The 19,941-nt window shown below is 37.2% G+C and overlaps 1 protein-coding gene across 2 annotated transcripts in view; it reads right to left on the bottom strand.

Moving 5' to 3' along the window:
- fbxw7 (F-box and WD repeat domain containing 7) overlaps nt 1–19,941 on the bottom strand; it is a 361,272-nt gene that overhangs the window by 149,763 nt on the left and 191,568 nt on the right. Inside the window, exon 1 of one of the 2 annotated variants that reach the window (XM_039750256.1) lies at nt 3,032–3,409. The exons of the other annotated variant lie outside the window; for it this stretch is intronic. Coding sequence (XP_039606190.1) covers nt 3,032–3,235 — 204 coding nt within the window. The 5' untranslated portion in view covers nt 3,236–3,409. Of the gene's footprint in view, nt 1–3,031; nt 3,410–19,941 lie in introns of those variants that run through there. 2 annotated transcript variants of the gene reach the window in all.

Consider the following 19,941-nt stretch of genomic DNA (forward strand, 5'->3'; position numbering starts at 1 on the left):
TTTTCCTTTAAGGAATGTGTTTCTTCCTGTCACTCACCCTGTCAAACGTGCAGCACAGAGTCTCCTCTTCACAGTAGAAATTGAGACTGTTAAGCTGTGCTCGAAGCTCTTGTGCTGTGAGGCAACTATCACGCAAGCTGGTGACCCTCAGAAACTTGTCTTCTGATTAGGTTGAGACTTTGCGTCTGCCAGATCTCTTTCTATTAGAGTTTCTTCTAGTTTCCAATTGATTTTGGATTGCACAGGACAACATATTCACTGACACTTTTTTTTTTCAAATTTTCTAAATGAAAGTCCTACACTTCTAAGGGTAACAATGCTCAGTCTCATTTAATTTGTTAATTGTCTTTTTCTTGCCATTACCACTGAAATACTGTCCAAGTAGTACTTCAGAGGGTGTAATGTAACACAGTCTGTCCCAACTCTACTTAAAGACACACAAGGGTTTTTTAATTAATTAACAGAAGTTGGGACACCTGTATAAACTGTTTGCTTCAACTTACAAGGCTTCATTTACTTTAATTGCTGCAGAACATCAGTAGGTTGTAACCTATTAGTTGTTCCCTGAAGAAGGTCCATTTATAATATTCTGGTATTATCATTTTTCAGTTTAAAGTTAGACCTCTGGCAGTTTACTGCTTATTTTTTTGGCATTGCATTTCAACTGATTAAATTTGAAGAATAACTGGAAAAACAGAGGTGTTAAAAACCGTTTGACCAGTAGAGTACACACAAACACACACAAAGCAAACAATGTATTGCAGAAGCAGATGAAAGTGGCATCAATCACTAGAGAGGCACTGGTCCTTGAAGAAACAGAAATGACACATCTCAGGTCACACTCACTTACACTGGACAATGATCACCAATTAATTGAACATTCACATCCAAAAAATGTGGAGGAGACCATAATGTTCACATTACTTAACTGTAGAATGTGCACGCTCAGAGGTGGTAACTGAGGTAGATATCAATCTCACATAAAGATAATGTACAAAATGAAAACACACAGGAAGGAAACAGAACAAGAATTGAAAATCTAACGTACATATTTCTTTCTTTTAGATATCATCAAACATTGATTTACATAAGAAAACCAAAATTTGAACTATCATGAAAAACTTTCATGCTCTATTAGCTCATTCGATTTACTACTTACAAGAGTTATTTTTCCCTCAGATTTGCTTCACCAACTACTGTACATTCAAGTTCCTTTTTAAGAGTAAGCACTCATAAAATGTTAAATAGATACAAAAATATTAAGTGTCTACCAAGGCTGAGGAGGTGGTACACAAAACCTTCAACACCAGCTTCTTAATTTCTGTTACCATCAACACCAACTGCTCTAACTAGACTCATATATTTACTATATTGATTGAAAGCACACAACATACAAGACACATGGCATTTCATCACGGCTAGTGTGAATCATCAGGCTACGTTTGGCACTCTAACCTGTTGAAGTCAGGAGCAATGTTGTTGTGGCTTACAAACACTGAATAGAATTAAATAGAAGTCTAAACTTACAAAAAAAATTGTTTAATTGAATCAGTTATGGGTGAAATTGGTCACTTTAACACATTATATTACAATTTACTCTTCGAGCCAAAGACCAAATTGTTACATTTTTACCAAATAGTCATCTAACAAATGCTTCCGATTCCAACTCCACAGCCCTGGTATCTACTTTCACTCCAGGAAATACCATAAATGCCTTGTTTTAAATTTATCTTAACCCGTGTTTTTAAAACTAAAATGGAGAAGTGGCAGGACAGGACTTGAAGACAAGTAGTAAGAGCAGAACCAAGTTAATTGAACCAGTTATTTTGGAGGTTCTGAGTAGTGTTATAGTGTAACAAAATCCAGTGACCCACAGTGCAACAATTTCAAATTGGGAGCACCATATATTCAATTCAGTTGCACCAAGAGGCTAAATCAGGGTTTTGCCAACTTTCCAGTTAAGACTTTTTTTTTCTGTTAGCTAATTCTACCAATGGCAAGAAACTATGTACACTAAATCAAGAGGCAAACTCACATATATTCACATTTCTTACAAGGCTCATAAGAAGACAAAGACCCTCCAAAACGGCAATTCAAGCATCTTGCAAGACCCAGTATCAACATTTTTCTTGAAATCGGCTAAAGTTGTAAAGGAAGCTTCTATGTGTGAACTAAAAATAGGCTTGCAACAGAGAAAGTCTTTTTAAGGACAACATGGCAGCAGTAAGCTTTAGAAAAACTTTGGGAGGAGCCCTTACCATGTGCTCTTCTGTGAACATAAGAAAATACTGAATGGCACTTCTTATTTTTACCGGAGGCCAGTTTTAGAAGACAAGATTAACTTTGCAAGACACCAAAATAAAAGCATCATGCCGCACATCGGGGTAACTCTAGCTCACTCTACATTTTTTGCTAAGAGTGGCAAAATGTAAGTGAGTAATTACATCCTGATCCTACAAATAAATAAGATATAGTCAAGTGAAACATGCGACTGTCTGACTTAATCTTAAAAGCATATCAACAGTTTGACGCTCCATACTTCTCAGTTGCTGTGCATTTCACCATTTCTGAATGTTATTCAGCAATTAACTCCTTGACTATAGTAAAATCAGAATGTACAAGGAAATAAGATGATTCTATAAACAGAATGGCTTGCTTAATTTTTAACTGGAAGGGAAAGAATGTCCTAATGGCAATCTGATATAACCAAAACATGTACTGTATAATTCTTAAATGGAAAAAAGCTGTCACTTTATGACAATTGATATCTGAAACAACATTAAACCAACTGCTTGGGAAAACAGTGCTAAAAATTATTTAAAGTTATTTTAACTTTCAAGGGAATAAGAAAGTCGGAAAGCAATCTGGTATAGATGATTGCCTGTGATGCAGCAAAGGAATTGAAGCATCAAGCTGACTTTCAGCAGTCAAAACTACAGTATGCATCACACAAGAATTTCTATAAAATACCAGTTCCCTTCTTGAAGTCCAATGACAAAGCAGACACTTTAAATATTATTGCCATACTCACCCGCCTACGACAGAAAGGCAACCCTTGGGTGATGATGTTGATGCTGAAGATACGGAGAACATTCTGCTGTGGTAAAGGTTCCTTGCCCAAACCAGAATCAGCCAAACTCGGTCCTTTGCTGGCAGGAGCCTTCTCTACTGGTTTAGGCATTTTTCTCCGATGGCTGACCGAAGCGAAATTGGGAATTGGGCAATGGCGAAGCATTACCACGGCATATTAAAATACCACAAAACTAATAAATGATAAATAACTACAATGAAATGGTAATGACAGAATAAAATCAATCATAGACAGACGGTGAGAGGGCAGCCAGACCCAAGGCCTGCTGCAGCGACAGTTTCCCTGGGCTTCAAAGCAACTGGCCTGCCTGGCTTCAACACTCGCTCAGCTGATTCCAAGTTCAGGTTCCAGTAAAGCAGCTCACTTATAGGCGGCCAAAAAGAATGCAAATTACATCAGAGAGGCTGTCTGCCAATCGCAACAGCTGAAGAACCATTCAGAGTGTGACTTGTATGCCTGCCCCAGCTTTTCGTGCACACAGAGTAACGCAGATAGACAACCCACCTGTAATGGAAGGGCACCACAGCTAACGTGTTGAAGGAATACTGTACTGTACCTGCAACCTCTTTCAACAGCCAGCACCTTTCTTTTAAATTACCAGTTTTGGAAATTAAAACTGATGGCTGGCAAATGCGTTAAATAAAAGGAATTTAAAAATGAAAATGTTTAATCTTAGATTAACGCTGAAACATGAAAGTGTGATTAGTAAATCACTAGAAAGCAAACACCAACAACTGAACAAAGCAGTAGCAGCAGATGCTCTGCTTTAAAAGTTATTTAGGTCAACAGCTGTGATATGGATACTGCAATTCAGCAAAACATGTGCATAAGGTCTCTCTGCTGGCCAAAATGACATCTTTCTTGAACATCACATCTCTAGACAATCATGCGGTATCTTACATGATGTGAACAATAACCAAAAAAAATGTGCATCTCACTTTTAAAGGAAAAACATTAACTGAAATAAGGATTGGATGCAAAAGCAAGACGTTCCACTAATTACAGCAAAAGTTAACGTGCTTGTGTACAACAATAAAACTGCGTAGGTGTAAGAATGTGGGGTTATATACTGTCATCCACACAGAGGGGTTCTTCAGAATGCTTCCTCACTTTATGAAATCTCTTTAGCATAAAATATTGTGAAGTATAGTCACCCCTTCTTAATAACAGTACATTTGAATAAGACTTAAAAATAAGTTTCTGGTCAAGTGCAAAGCGAATCTGGGCCCCTTTATTCTCCTTAACATCTTCATTTCAAAGATCTTTTGTAGCCGTTACTTTTGGTGACTTTTTCGTATTCTCATTACTTGTTGATCTTGACAGCTGTCCTAAGTGCCATTTAACACTTGGCCAGCCATTCTGGACTTTTTCTCACTGTGTCCGTGTGGTGTCTGTTTGTGTTATATGCATTGACATTCTTCACTAATTTCGAAACATGCATGTTTCGTTAACTGGTAATACTAAACTGATCCGGTGTGTGTTTTGAGCAAGTAATGCAATGGGACTGGTGCTCTGATTGGTTCCTCCCTTCCACTCAATGCTGTCTTGGATACATTCTGGCTTTCTGCATTAGATTAAGCGTGTTTGAGAATGGCATGTTATTTTATCTGTTCAGTCACGTACACTTCTGTGAGATGAATGATTAATTTTGGAACAAAGTGCTTTGGACTGATGAGACAAAAATTGACTTATTTGGTCATAACAAAAAGCACTTTGCATGGCGGAAGAAGAACACCGCATTCCAAGAAAAACACCTGCTGTGGGGCTGTGTGGCTAGTTCAGGGACTGGGGCCCTTTGTTAAAGTCGAGGGTCGAATGAATTCAACCAAATATCAACAAATTCATCAGGATAATGTTCAAGCATCAGTCACAAAGTTGAAGTTACGCAGGGGTTGGATATTCCAACGATGACCCAAAACACAGTTCGAAATCTACATATGCATTCATGCAGATGGAGAAGTACAATGTTCTGGAATGGCCGTCACAATTCCATAACTTGAATATCATCGAAAATCTATGGGATGATTTGAAGCAGGCTGTCTGTGCTTGGCAGCCATCAAATTGAACTGAACTGGAGAGATTTTGTATGGAAGAATGGGGTCAGAAATACCTCCATCCAGAATCCAGACACTCATCAAAGGCTATAGGAGGCGTCTAGAGGCTGTTATATTGGCAAAAGGAGGCTCAACTAAGTATTGATGTCATATCTCTGTTGGGGTGCCCAAATTTATGCACCTGTCTAATTTTATGATGCATATTGCATATTTTCTGTTGATCCAATAAACTTAATGTTACTGCTGAAATACTACTGTTTCTATAAGGCATGTCAGATATTAAAAGGAAGTTGCTACTTTGAAAGCTCAGCCAATGAAAAACAAAAATCCAAAGAATTGAGAGGTTCCCAAACTTTTTCATATGACTGTAAATATGTGTGTGTGTGTATAGATGTATATGTTTAGATATACACGCTGCATTTCAAAATCCGTTTGTCTATATATAAATGCTGTCTTCACATCCTGCACTATATTTGCTAACTCAGGCTTATGCTTGCCCCTACTATTCTGAGATGTCCATATCGCTGCACTCTGCCGAATTCATTTGGTGAGACTGCCACAAGATCTTTGAGAAATGAGGCGATCACTGTATATTCATAGTACAGTGATATTAATTAGGAAGAAAATCTTGTACTCTATAAAAACTCGCACAAAAAAGGTCAAGTTATGCCCCTAACAAAAAAAGACCTTTTAAAGGGCAATTTTTTTTACCTGTCGGCATAAAAAAAGTCTTTGCAGAAAACAACATTCTAAGCCAAGAGGGTTTTCTACACAGTTTAACAAATGCAGAAGTAATGCCTTGCAGCTGAACCATATCCTTGTTTCAAATACATACATCAGTTAGTTCACTGTGCATCTTTCACATTCTGGAACCACTTTCCTGAAATGTGATCATTTCAATTCAATTCACAAGCTTTCTTAATGATATGGTTGAAAGGAGAAAAGTATTTCAGCTTTGTCAAATTTACATATCTAGTGGAAGTTCGTTTTTCACTTTTCTGTTATATCTTACCACTATGATAGCTGAAGCATACAATGAATGAATTCATTCAAAGCCATCCGTTCCTATTTCTTTTAGGCTACAAATGAACATTCTCTTCATAAACTGTGACAATGACAACACTTGTTTTGAGGGTGATGGCTTATTTTAATGAGTAAAATGTGATGTATGATGTAGACAAATATATATATATATATATATATATATATATATAAAATATATTCATTTATATTATATATATATAAAATATATTCATTTATATTATATAATATATATATATATATATATATATACATACACACATGCAGGTATATAAACTGCTCAAAAAAATTAAAGGACCACTTTGAAAAAACATCAGATCTCAATGGGAAAAAAATCATGCTGGATATCTATGCTGATATGGACTGGGTAATGTGTTAGGAATGAAAGGATGCCACATCGTTTGATGGAAATGAAAATTATTAACCTACAGAGGACTGAATTCAAAGACACCCCGAAAATCTAAGTAAAAAAATGATGTGGCAGGCTAGTCCATTTTGCCAAAATTTCATTGCAGCAACTGAAAATTGTACTCAGTAGTTTGTATGGCCCCCACGTGCTTCTATACATGCCTGACAACGTTCTAATGAGACGACGGATGGTGTCCTGGGGGATCTCCTCCCAGATCTGGACCATCACTGAGCTCCTGGACAGTCTGATGGATGGACCGAAATATAATATCTCACCCAGAGGTGTTCTATTAGATTTAGGTCAGGCGAGCAGGGCGTAGGGGCAAGTCAATAGTATCAATTTCTTCAACCTCCAGAAACTGCCTGCATACTCTCACCACATAAGGCCACGCATTGTCGTGCACCAGGAGGAACCCAGGACCCACTGCACCAGCAAAGGGCCTAACAATGGGTCCAAAGATTTCATCCCGATACCTAATGGCAGTCAAGGTGCAGTTGTTTAGCCTGTAGAGGTCTGTGCATCCCTCCATGGATATGCCTCCCCAGACCATCTCTGACCCACCACCAAACCGGTCATGCTGAACGATGTTACAGGCAGCATAACGTTCACCACGGCTTCTCCAGACCCTTTCACGTCTGTCACATGTGCTCAGGGTGAACCTGCTCCCATCTGTGAAAAGCATAGGGAGCCAGTGGTGGACCTGACAATTCTGGTCTACGGCAAATGCCAATCGAGCTCCGCGGTGCCGGGCGGGCAGTGAGCACATGGCCCACTAGAGGACGTCGGGCCCTCAGGCCACCCTCATGAAGTCTGTTTCTGATTGTCTGCTCAGAGACATTAACACCAGTGGCCTGCCAGCTAGAGGTCTCTGACAGTGCTCATCCTGTCCCTCCTTGCCCAAAGGAGCAGATACCGGTCCTGCTGTGGGGGTTAAAGATCTTCTACGAGGGGCCCTATCCAGTTCTCCTAGAGGAACTGCCTGTCTCCTGGAATCTCCTCCATGCCCTTGAGACTGTGCTGGGAGACACAGCAAACCTTCTGTCAATTGTACGTATTGATGGGCCATCCTGGAGAAGTTGGACTACCTGTGCAACCTCTGTAGGGTCCAGGTATCGCCTCATGCTACCAGTAGTGACACTGACCATAGCCAAATGCAAAATGAGTGAAAAGAAACGGATGAGGAGGGAAGAATGTCAGTGACCCCGACCTGTTAAACTATTTCTGTTTTCGGGGTTGTCTCATTGTTGTCACTCTAGTGTATCTGTTGTTAATTTCATTAACACCAAAGCAGCTAAAACTGATTAACAACTCATCACTGAATGTAAATTCAACACTTTATAACATGAGCCTCTATTCTTTGTTTCTCTGACCATTCTGACCAGGCTGTAACGGACTGCTTCTCAAGAATGCTCCCTCCAAGGCATTTTGCTGAGGAGTAATGAAAAGATACCATAAACAGCTTTTCTCCTACCTGATTACTGAATTGTCCTTTTAATGGATGCTCCTTTCTTTAATAAGATGTTAAATTTCTACCACAACAGGTTCCCTTCTCTGCCTCACTCCACTGACACGGCGTCAGAGACAACTCGTATGCCCACAGGACCTCAGCTCAGCGAGAGTCACTAGCAAACATGCATCCAGGCAGATGGACCCCAGACAAGTTTCCTAGCTTCTTAAAGTGCTCCCTAAGTGCTGCGTCTGCTTAACAGCGATCATGGAGCTGCTTTTATGCTGGCTTTTCCAGGTAGACCCGTCTTCCTCTGACAGGTGTCGACCACATGAGTAGTGAGTCTCTCTCAGGTCTGTACTTGGGGGCATTTCAGTATTATTTCCGGTGCACCAGTTGAAAAACACTTGGGCAGAGTATAATTATCAAGTTGGTGATGGTGATGAACAGCTAAGGATAGTATTTGCAGAGTTTTTAACAAAAGTAAATATGTATGCCCATTTAAGAGAAGCGTATTTTTTCAAATAAATCAGTCTTTGGCAGTGAATTCAAAGTCAACAGTCAGTTTGATCATTTTTTACTTTGACATGTCTGTGTCTTATCTGCCATGCCAATTTTGATAATTAATACATTGGCCTCTCATTTTCTTATTGCCTTCTTTTCTACTTGTCTTTTAGGAAGGCATTCAATTTCAGGTTGCACTTGCTCAAGCAGTATTTTATTTTTTTTAAGTTCAGGTTTAAGGTCATGGTTTAAGTTTAAATTATGGAATTCATCTTTTTTTAATTCCTTTGTGATGATTCTACATTAATTTTGAGATTCATTGTTTATTTACTTCATGATTTATGTATTAATTTTATAATTAGATGTTTTAATGGTAGATGCTATTAATTGCAGTTATATGCATTAGGTGCAATTAGTTAATTTTTACAATCAAATCTCAGCCCTTATACATCTATCTATATGTATATCTATAAATATATCTGTATCTATAGATTCACACACTTCTTACATAAACGCACACATACACAGAGAATGCATACATATATTTATCTATAGCGCTCTCTCTCTCTCTCTCTATCTTTATTTATATATTGAGAAGTCAAGCACAACGACACCTTTTATTGGCTAACTAAAAAGATTACAATATGCAAGCTTTGGAGGCCTGAAGAATGGGCCTGAGTTGCCTTGAAAGCTTGCATATTGTAATCTTTTTAGTTAGCCAATAAAAGGTGTCGTTTTCCTTGACTACTCACTACATCCATAATGGCTAACACAGTACAACACCCTATATAAGGTGTTTGAAAACTTTGCATAGGTAGTGAATATTTTATAAATAATTTTAAAGAAAGACAATCATCAAGCAGGTTTGTGTACAGGGTACTCCATGTCTGGAGTTTGCATGTTCTCCCTGTGTCTGTGTGGGTTTCCCCAAAGTTGCTCAGATTTCCTTCCACTGTCCAAAGACATGCAGATTAGGTGAACTAGCGATGCTAAATTAGGCCTAGTGTGTGTTTGGTCTGTGGGTGTATGTTCACCCTGTGATGGACTGGCGCCCTATGCTATCCAGCACCGAACCCCACTGCCAGTCTTGGTCTGGATTAAGTGGGTAAGAAAAAAGACAAGACAGACAATCATCAAGCAGATAATGTTGCTTTAAAACTTTTGATTCCCGGTTTGGACTTGCTCATCCTAACTGTGATTTTTCCTAAGACAAAGCTTTCTTCTTAACTTCTCAGCCAACCTTTAGACCATCAAATCAGGACAAGGCATTGGGTCTTGTAATGGCCTAGCATTATATTTAGGGTTGATTCCTGCCTTTCACACACTGCTGAATTAACAGCCTCTTTGTCCCATTAACAGGGTCCTGAATTAAGAAATTTAAAACAAAAGGATAAAACAATATGTACAATATGTATATGTGTATATATGTTACACTCATGCAATATCTCACTCCATCCATCATCTTTTAAAAAACAGATTGCCTTATCCTGGGACAAAGGGAGTTGGAATCTATCAATAGAGTTATGACTGGAGACAGAAACTAAGCAGCTCCATGGAGAAGAAAAGCATACCTTTCCCCTAAAAACCAAATGCAAATACACCCAACTGTGAGGGTTTTGAAGGAAGTTTGAATAACCTCAAATAGGTTTCATAATGTTAACGAGACAAATTAATAACAGTCTTTAGCTCTGCACTACTATTCATTAATATCTGATCAAACCCCATTTTAATTTCAAATTACTGTGAACGGCTATTCAAAAAAAAAAAAAAAAGCGAGTGAGAGAGGAGGCACATGCAAGTATTCAACACATTTATGATGCATTCACAGAACAGAATTCTGGCGTCAGCCATGTTCAAGTCTGTTAAGTGAAGCCGTGACATTTTCTGGAAAAAGTGGCCTATGAAAATAAAACTGTAGGAAGGGAAACAGTGTAGCACAGAAAGCTTAAATTACAACAAATTGAGACAACAATACCCAAATTTTTTGAAAACTGTTAAAACCTGATTCCACTAAAAACAAAACACAGAAATTCAGACTGAAAACAATCTTACTTGCATCTTTCATAATCTGCACCTCCCGATGCCACAAAAAAGCAATAGACATTTCACAGAATTCATCACATCCCTGTCATTGTCTCTTCCAGCTTTTGCCATCGGGCAAGAGATACAGAGAAATGAAAATCACGACAAGCCGCCTTAAAAACTGTTTTTATCCAAAAGCAGTCATGGCCCTGAACTCAAATAAAACTGCTCCATATCATTCTCTAAATGTGTAATATAGACCTTAAGTCAGCCAATGCAATTTGTACAGTGTAATTTGTATATATTTGTAATGTACTTTTATTACTATTCTTTTTCTTTTTCTTGTTTTTTTTTTTTAACTCTTATGCCTCACATTGAGTCGACAGCACCTTCAATTTCGTTGTCACTTTTACACAAAGGAACAATGACAAAGATTTATCAATTTCATTATCAATTGTATCAATTTATCAATTTTTTTTTATAATAATATGATACAAAAAAATGAAAAGTGAAACTGAAAATATACATACAAATACAAATAAATACAAGTATACAATATATACTCACATACATTTCCACATCTGTGGCCAAGTCAAAGGTGTTCTATTTTTCCAGTTATTCTAGTGTGTATTTGGGGGAATGGATGGCTGTTATAATATTTATAATACGTTAATAATATTTATTTATTTATTGAGCATCTGTAAAAAGTTAAATCTCTCTCCAATGGCAAGCAAAGTACTATCTATTTACTAAAAGATATACAGTGTAGGGTCTCTAGTTCCAACAACTGTGACTTGGATAAGCAGGTTTGAGAATGTATGTGTACCAGCATTTTTCACTTGCATTTGCAAGAACTGTATATTTATAAACACTGTTAGGTTGCAGTATTTGTTTTTATTAATTGGCTGTTCAGCAAACCTTACATATTGTGGGTGGAAACTGTCTCTGAATCTACTGGTGCGCGTGCCAATGGCCCTGTACAATGATTTCAGAGAAAGGAGCAAGTAAGTAAAAATTCTATGAAGGATGGAGTAGGTCTTTAATTATACAGTCTGATTTTTAAAGTAGCAAGAAGCCAATTCAGTACCAGTTAATGCTACATTCACCACTTTCTGCACGGCTTTACAGTTTTTAGCCAAGCCTTTTTGACAAGAGTCAATATGTGTGCCCATTTAAAAAGTTTGGAAAACTCAACTTTAGGCTACAGTAAACTTACAAGAGATTGAACTGCACAGAATTTACTGACTTGTGAATGTGTGACATTTGAACAAGTGTACTACACCTCAAGAATAATACTGTTCTCATTAATTTTAAAACTAATGTTTGCAGAAGTCTGAACTACTGTTCCTTTTTGGCAGTGTATTTGATTTTGAATTTATTATATATACACACACATATATATATATATATATATATATATATATATATATATATATATATATATATATATATATATATATATATATATATATATATATATATATGAAAATACCTTCAGTTTTGCAATCATCCTTCAGCCCCAAAAGATGGTACTGAATTTCGACACTTGTACTGAAGATGGTAGTTTCAGTATCATGACAACCCTGCTCCTCACCCTCTGTTTGTTTAATGGCCCGTTCACACTACATGACTATTCCAGTGATTTTCATAACCCTTGTGATTTTGGGCAGTCACAGTATACTCATGTGACAACCAGCCTTGTAGCCTTAATTCTGAGCAACTCCTTTATACCAGTGCACAAATCATAGGTTTGATTTTGTCTTAAGTTGTTGAAATTAACACTACCTTGAAAATACAATGCATACAATGAAATACAAATATGTTTATAGAAAACTGTGGAGACATTTATGTTCAACTTCTAAGTATACTTAATAATGCTGGAAATCATTTCCATCTTTTCCCAACAATGCTATCTATGGGCAACCCAATTTGCCTATACATTTCTATTTATCTAGAGATCTTAAGGAGTACACTGTGTGTGACTTAATCGATGAAACAGTACAAATGCTGGCATTGTGCATTTCTGGTTGCCCAAGATTGTGAACAGGCCCTTAAAACTACAGCAAGTATGCTTACTGAAAGATTCTTGTTGGAAAAATTACTTTAGTGCTTTGAATTTCCTACTACACGTACACGTACAAGTCTTGATTGCTGATTTTTGGCTTGATGACAGATCTGTATGATATTTTGCCTAGATTTTCAGTTTTATGTCTCATCAACCGCTACCTTCCATCACAGCAGAACAGCCAAAACTTTAGGCAAACCCTCTCTTAATTTGATTTAATTTAATTCCACGTTTACCTGGGAAAGTAATCTGGTGGAGTTCTTCTTTGCCAAAATGCTCCAATGTCATTAAACTACACACACACACACACACACAAAAAAGTTAAACGTCATCGTTGGCCACCGTGAATACAAAAATAAGAATACTGCCTGTGATGATTTTTTTGTATTGTATAAATATGTTTAGTCAGATGAACACTTTATTTATAGGTTTTTGTTACCAGACTGCACTTAGCACATTCTTGTGCTTGGCTGTGCGATTGAGTCATGCAAAGAGGCGGCATATCGGTACGTGTGCTACTTGCCTTACGCCCAATGCTGCTGAAATAATGATGATGTAGGTAATTTTACTTCAATAAGATAAGTAATGTGTTAGGTTACACAGACTATGTAACACACAGTACTTTTACCATGTTACCCTCCTCCTCTTGAGATTGCATTGCTGTGCTTAGCACCATACATTCAGCACATCAACAGCAATTGTTATTTCTGATATTCTGAAATAGATTATTTCAGCCAGGGGAAGGAATAATGTGATCTTCCAAATGTTTGCCTCTTCAAATTTACTTTGTGGATGCTTCCAACCTGTGCAGGCTGACAGAGTGCAACAGACATGAGCAGACTACAAAATCCTTAACAGTAACCTGGTTAAGGATACACAGTACATGGCCACATAATTTCTTTGTTAATGTGGCTTCTCAGAGACCAAAAAACTGGTTTCTCTAACCGCAAAATGGGTTTGTTTGACATTTTAGAAGTAAAGTTTATGTGCATAACTGGGTTACTGAGGTGGACGTGAGTGTGCCTAGTGTATGAGTTGCTTTCAAGTTGCAAAAAAAGTTGTGCAATTGTCAAATGTAAAACAAGGAAAACACAAAAGGTCATGCAATTGTTGTAAGCAGAAGATATTAAAGGATGAACTGAGGCCAGTTATTCACTCAAAAACAAAGACGACAACTCTTGGAGAGCATTCTTTTGTTGCATGTTAATAGGCATCTTCATAAAACTGCCCATAGCATGAACAGTAGTCAAAATAATCCACCACCCTGCATACAGGCCCGACATGGCGCCTCCTGATTTTCACCTCTTTGAAGCCTTTAATGATGAGTTGAAAGGTAGTCCATTTGCAGGTGATAAGATGAAAAACACAGGCACTTAACTGGATTGACACTCAGTCCAAAGAAGATACGCAGACCTCTAATATAGGTCGGCTACCTGTATATTGGAAAACAATAAATTTTCAAGGTAAACTAAAGTAAAAATGCTGAAACTTTGAGAAACCTTCACACACAGTGTCATCTGCTAGCTGACTTGTCATTTAAGTTTGTACATAATTCATTAATACAAAACAGCGCAGCACTGGTCTTTGCAGGTTTTACTTTGACCTCAGCTAATTCTGAAAAAGTTATTTACTTCATGTAGCAATGTCTTGTGAGCTAAATCAAAAATTCCAGTCTTAATTCAAAGTGGAGTATAAAAATAAATAGAGAAACATGAACTTAAAGTAAATAAAAAAAAATTGAAGAATTGTGATGTTTCTATATTTAACATTTTTGTTAAATTTACAATTGTGAGATCATCAAGGAAACACTGATGCTTGTCCCATAAGAACTGTCTGTATGTTCTTAATCCACTGGAGCTCTCTTTAGTACTAAATACACCAGACAGCAGCTTGAGGACACAGGAGATGAAACTATTAACGCTTTCTTGAAAAACACATGGGGAATTTGATTTTGTAAAATTACTAATCGAACAGAGTGAAACAATGTGCCATACAGGAATCTGAGATCTGAAGCAAACATGATACGACGGTCTTAATTGAAAAGAATCTCAGTCATCCCTGGGATTTTAACCTTTCATCCTGAGGAACGCAATGTAAAGCCTTATGTTTAAAGGAATTCATTTCCCTGCATTCCAAGTAGAACAAGCTCCACATTCTTTAGCCATCACCACTTCTTCAGCATACAAATTTGAAGTTACTTTCCCAAATTAATAACATAATTTGTTTTTAAAGAAATTGCAGGTTCTAATGAGGTTAATTTTTTTCTTGTTAGTAGCACTGGCTTTTCTAATGGTTAACATTTCTGGAGGCCACTGTACCATTAAGGATGGTTAACTATCATTACAGAAGAACATTGTATAGGCAGAATATTTAAGTTTAATAAAAACTATAGATAGGATAGACAGAATGTGTAGATAGGATAAATAGGTAAATCTTTATTCGTCCCAAGTGGGAGATTAGACATACTCAATAAATAAACATTAAAACAAACAAATACACACAAGAATTACTAAAAAGAAAGAAAAATTCAGACCTGGCTAAAGGTAAAAACAGTATTCCCAGTAATAGTTAAAGGTTGTACAGATGTATTGTTGGTATAAAGGAGCCCCAATTACATTTCTTGACACACATCTACTGAATGAATCATTGGCTGAAAGTCCTCAGTGTTACTGCAAAGATGTGCATCTTTGTTCATAATGGCCATCAGTTTTGTTTCCATTATCTGCTTCACTATTACTTCCTTGGGGTCCACAGTGTGTCACATAACTGAGCATGCCTTTTTAATTAGCTTGATGATTCAGTGGGTCTCTCTGAAATGTTTTACTGGCCCAGCACACAGCAGTAAAGAAAATCAAACTGGCTAATCAAACTGAGTTATGGAACATTTGAAGAGCGTCATTACCTACATCAAGGCAGCACGGTCTCCTAAGAAAGAGAGTCTATTCTGCCCTTTCTTATTTATTTCCTCTTGTTACAAGACCAATCCAGGCTGTCATTATGTGGACCCACAGGTAAATGTAGTAGTGCACCTCCTCCACATCCACTCCCTGACTAGTGACCAGACCTAGAGATTATCTGGCATGGTGAAAGTCAATAAGCAGTTCCTCAGTTTGGCTGATGTTAAGCTGCAGGCATTTCTCAACGTTTTCCACCAGACTCCTCAACTCTGTCTCACCTCCCTTATCAATACAGCCCATTAGTTATGAATCATCTGAGAATTTCTGCAAGTCACATGACCTGGTTTTAAATATAGTATAGAGGGTTAACTGTCTGTTGTCCAAGAGCTAGGTGAAAATAGTCCAGTATAGGAAACAGCATGTAGACAGCCAATAAAAATGTTGAATAAAGTAGATATGATATTAATGCAAAGATGTATAGTAAAAAAAAAAAAAATCAGTAAAAGCTTTGCAAATACTGGCAAAATGTATTCCATTTTTATTTTTCAAGTCATACTTGACTTTATTATATAAAAAAAAAGAGTGAGGGAGAGAGAGAGAGTGTGTGTGAGAGAGAAAACTAACACTATAATGACAAATAAAATGTAACCAGACACACTTGTACGGCAGCATTAAAAGAAAACTGTATTCCCACATTAGAACAAAAGTTTGACTGGCAGAATGGAGTTCCTTAGTACAAACGACACTGTGCTGCTTAACGCAACACAATGAAATCAGGGTTAAAGGCCACCCCCCCTAGAAAGCAAGGACTGCTGCTTAACATGCAGGGCAAGAACCTAATCAGCTTCCTAGTGATGGCTGTTGCATCAAGGGGTCCATCAGGAAACTCCCTCTCAATGCCTAGTTCAAAACACTGCTACAATTGTGCTTGCTTATGTGTTAAAGATGAAGGAGAAGACGGCCATTTATTCCCACTCCCTTCTGAATAAACCTCAGCATGTGGCTGGGCTTTCCCTGCTTAAAATAAACTAGGCTTGTCTGGGAACAAGTGACACTGTGGCTTCTGGAGATTTGATTGTCAGCAGTCATAATCTTAAAATGGAACACTGACCAAACTTTATTCATAGAAAAACATGGAGCTAGCAAAAGCCACAATTTTTTCATGGTTTTTGTGACAAGCAGTACACACAGTATTGCAGTGTCAAAACCTCTTGTCAACTGTAAACGCCATTTCTGAAAAGCCACAACTGAAATATGCGTTCAAAACCACCATGGGCACATCCTTTTAGATTCATCTCTGTAAAGTACTGCACAAGTCTGTCTTTTCCCCTTGTGTTTCAGGCTCAGTGGCTTAAAGACAATGAACACTGGAGAAATGCGTATGCCTCCATATCCACAAAGCACACAAATAATAATAGCCAGGTAAGAAAAGAGCAGAAAACAAATGGCGGCAAAGGCTTTTTCTAATAAAAAGATCATAAAGTAGAAAAAATAAATGTCACTCTAGGAAATGCCCCAGAGTTGATGGTGCAGTCAGCAGCCAGCGATTCTGTGGAATGGCAGCGTCAAACCTGAGTAACGCCCAATATACAAAACTGGTTATTAATCTTAAAGGAAAGTCAATCTCTCTAGGTTTAAGGAATATTTCTAAAAACTATACTTGCTCAGAAGGTCTAAAAAATACAATCCTGATTCTTGGTTTTTGATCTAATCCTTTAACTGACTACATATAAAAGTTACTTTCCCATCAAATTACATAAAGTGTACAAAAGCAATGCAATAAAACCACAGGCATAAGCAAAAGAATGTCAACTCAAACAGAAGTTCTCATCTCAGTACAGTGTTATCACGCTAATCTAGAGATTGTTGCAGCCTTGCCCTCACTGTTTGCTGTGACAGGCTCCAGCTACACAAGGATGCCTACAATGTCTGTTCTTGTTATTTGATTGCATGCTATATGTGTGCCCAACATTCTCAATCGTTTATGTACATGCGTGCACTGTAACTGTTGGTAGCAAGTAACGTGAAATAACAAAATAAACATCCATATAGTGAAAGAATATAAGTGAATGATGTGATTTTTGTTTTTTAGTTATTATTGTCTAGTTGTCTACAGAACTTAGATAGCAGTTTGCACACTGGCATCAACATTTAATGCCAATAATGACAAATAGTGATGACTTTCTGAGGTGAATCCACACCTCTGGCCTTGAAAGGTGCCGTGGAAGAAAAGCAGCAGCTGGTCTCCTTTTAACATGGCTGAATCGCATAACAAAGGTTTGCTTTTAGCTATTTTTCCTGTCTTAAAACAGTATGGATATGCTAATTTGTATTGTGTGTATAATTTCAAGACATACATCATTTATTAATTATATTTTTGGCTTGTAATAGTAGCACCTATATCCATTATAAAATCTTGACATGCATCTCAAGACTGCCTTGGCATCACAATCACATCTAATCCTTCAATAGCAATATCTGGTGTACCCCCAGATGGCAGTAACCTCCATAGCGCTTGGTTTAACACCAGAAAAAAGTCAAAAATATTGAATTTTTTTTTTTTCAACAAGCAAAAATATTATTAGGTTTTAACAGAAACATTTAAAGACCAAGATGAATAGTAGGAAAGTGCCAACAGCTATACTGATACAGATTTAGTACACATCTTTCATGGGATATGTTCTGAAACAGTTCACACTGTCATCACTATTGCTTGATTCAACGAATGGTTCAGTTTCAGTTTGTTCTAAAGCTGGCTTTATAGCTCCTTGTTTATATGCCACTGTGTTCTGGATGAAGACTCTGCCCTACAGAAAAATAAGGATGGCTTACCTTGAAATGGCAAAACACATTGAAATATTTGTGATATTTTTTTGCAATAGCATGTTATGATATCCACTAGATGGTAGCAGAATGGAATTCCAACAGTTATTCGGGCTTAACGCTGTAAAACTGGCTCATGATTATCATACCAAATCAGATTTAGGAATAACTGGGAGTAGCATTTTGAGTAACACTTGGGGTTAACACCAAAGAGTTTAAAGTGCATAGGGATAAATGGATTACAATTGCCAAGACCAAACTGCTAGCACTGGAAAAAACTTATTTTGGGCAACTGAAAGAGTCCCAATGCACTGTCAATAACTCTATGGGCAGGCGACATTCTATATTACTTCAAATCAGAAAAAAAAAAAATGTAATTCTCTCTTACAGGTTATGTCCAAAACGTCTTTAAAACATGGCAAGAATTCACTAATAAGAATAAGATAATAGGTGCATAAATGAAGTGCCATTTGTATCAGTCAGACCCAGACACCACTACAACTACATTCATGTGGATTCATTTTTATTTTATCCAACAGGTAAAATGTTTACATGATGATAATGCATTTCAATTATATATTGTCTTTCCAATGCTCAAAGTGCTCAGCAGAGTACCTTCTCAGTATCAAGAAAGCAAATTAAAAAAAATAAATAAATAAGTACTGATTTAAATGAACAATGAACACAACAAAAAAAGAAGAGTCCAATTTTTAACATTGTGAATATTTTAGGTCTATTACTTAGTGGCAAAATTAATCTTGCCAAATAAATAAATTTACATTCAAAAGCATATGTACCAGAACATCTTGAATTTTTTAAATCAATGTTATTTGCTTTTGTTTAATAAAGCATTGCAAGACTGATCCCAAAAATGAAGATGCCAATTAGTCTAGTAGGCAGCATCCTTATTCCTGCTGAATGACTATCACAAAAAAAGCAAATCAGGGTACCCCATAATCTTGTTGACAGCTAAACAAATTAGCTGCTTTCTATCTTCTTGTCAGCTTAGTTGAGTACAAGCCTGGCCAGGTGCCACCCAGGCAGAGCATTGAAGGACAGTCACTGCAGAAGCGTATTATGTTCGTTTTGCTTTTCAATGTCTTTGAGCCAGCAGCATATTCAGTTGATTAAGCTGGCCTAGACACTTGACAAGCTGGAAGTGCTCCAGTTCATTAGCATGGTGTGTATCTATCTAATGTGGAATAGAGAACAACGTATTCAGTAATAGACTACTGCCATCTAGTGTTAACACTAGCACAGTTAGAGTGACTCTCTGCTTGCTACTAAATCACAAAGCATGGCTGTACTGTATAATTAAGCTGCTGATTTTGCATTCCAGGTGCTAAATACGATGATGGATTACTAAATCTTCAAATAACTGCATAAATAATGGAAACAGGCCAGAAACACTGAGCCCGATAAAGTGCAAGAATTTACAAAAGTGCAGGAGTTTACAATTCAATCCTTTCAGGGCAAAAATTAAAAAACACATAAAAAGCAAAAAGTGGTGTGAAAGGAAATAGGGGAATAAAGAAGTCATATTCAAAGGGCTCTTCAGATACTGTAAGTGCTCTAAAAATTAACTGAA

This window comes from Polypterus senegalus, chromosome 4, assembly GCF_016835505.1.
Source record: "Polypterus senegalus isolate Bchr_013 chromosome 4, ASM1683550v1, whole genome shotgun sequence".
In the NCBI taxonomy this organism is placed as follows: Eukaryota; Metazoa; Chordata; class Cladistia; order Polypteriformes; family Polypteridae; genus Polypterus; species Polypterus senegalus.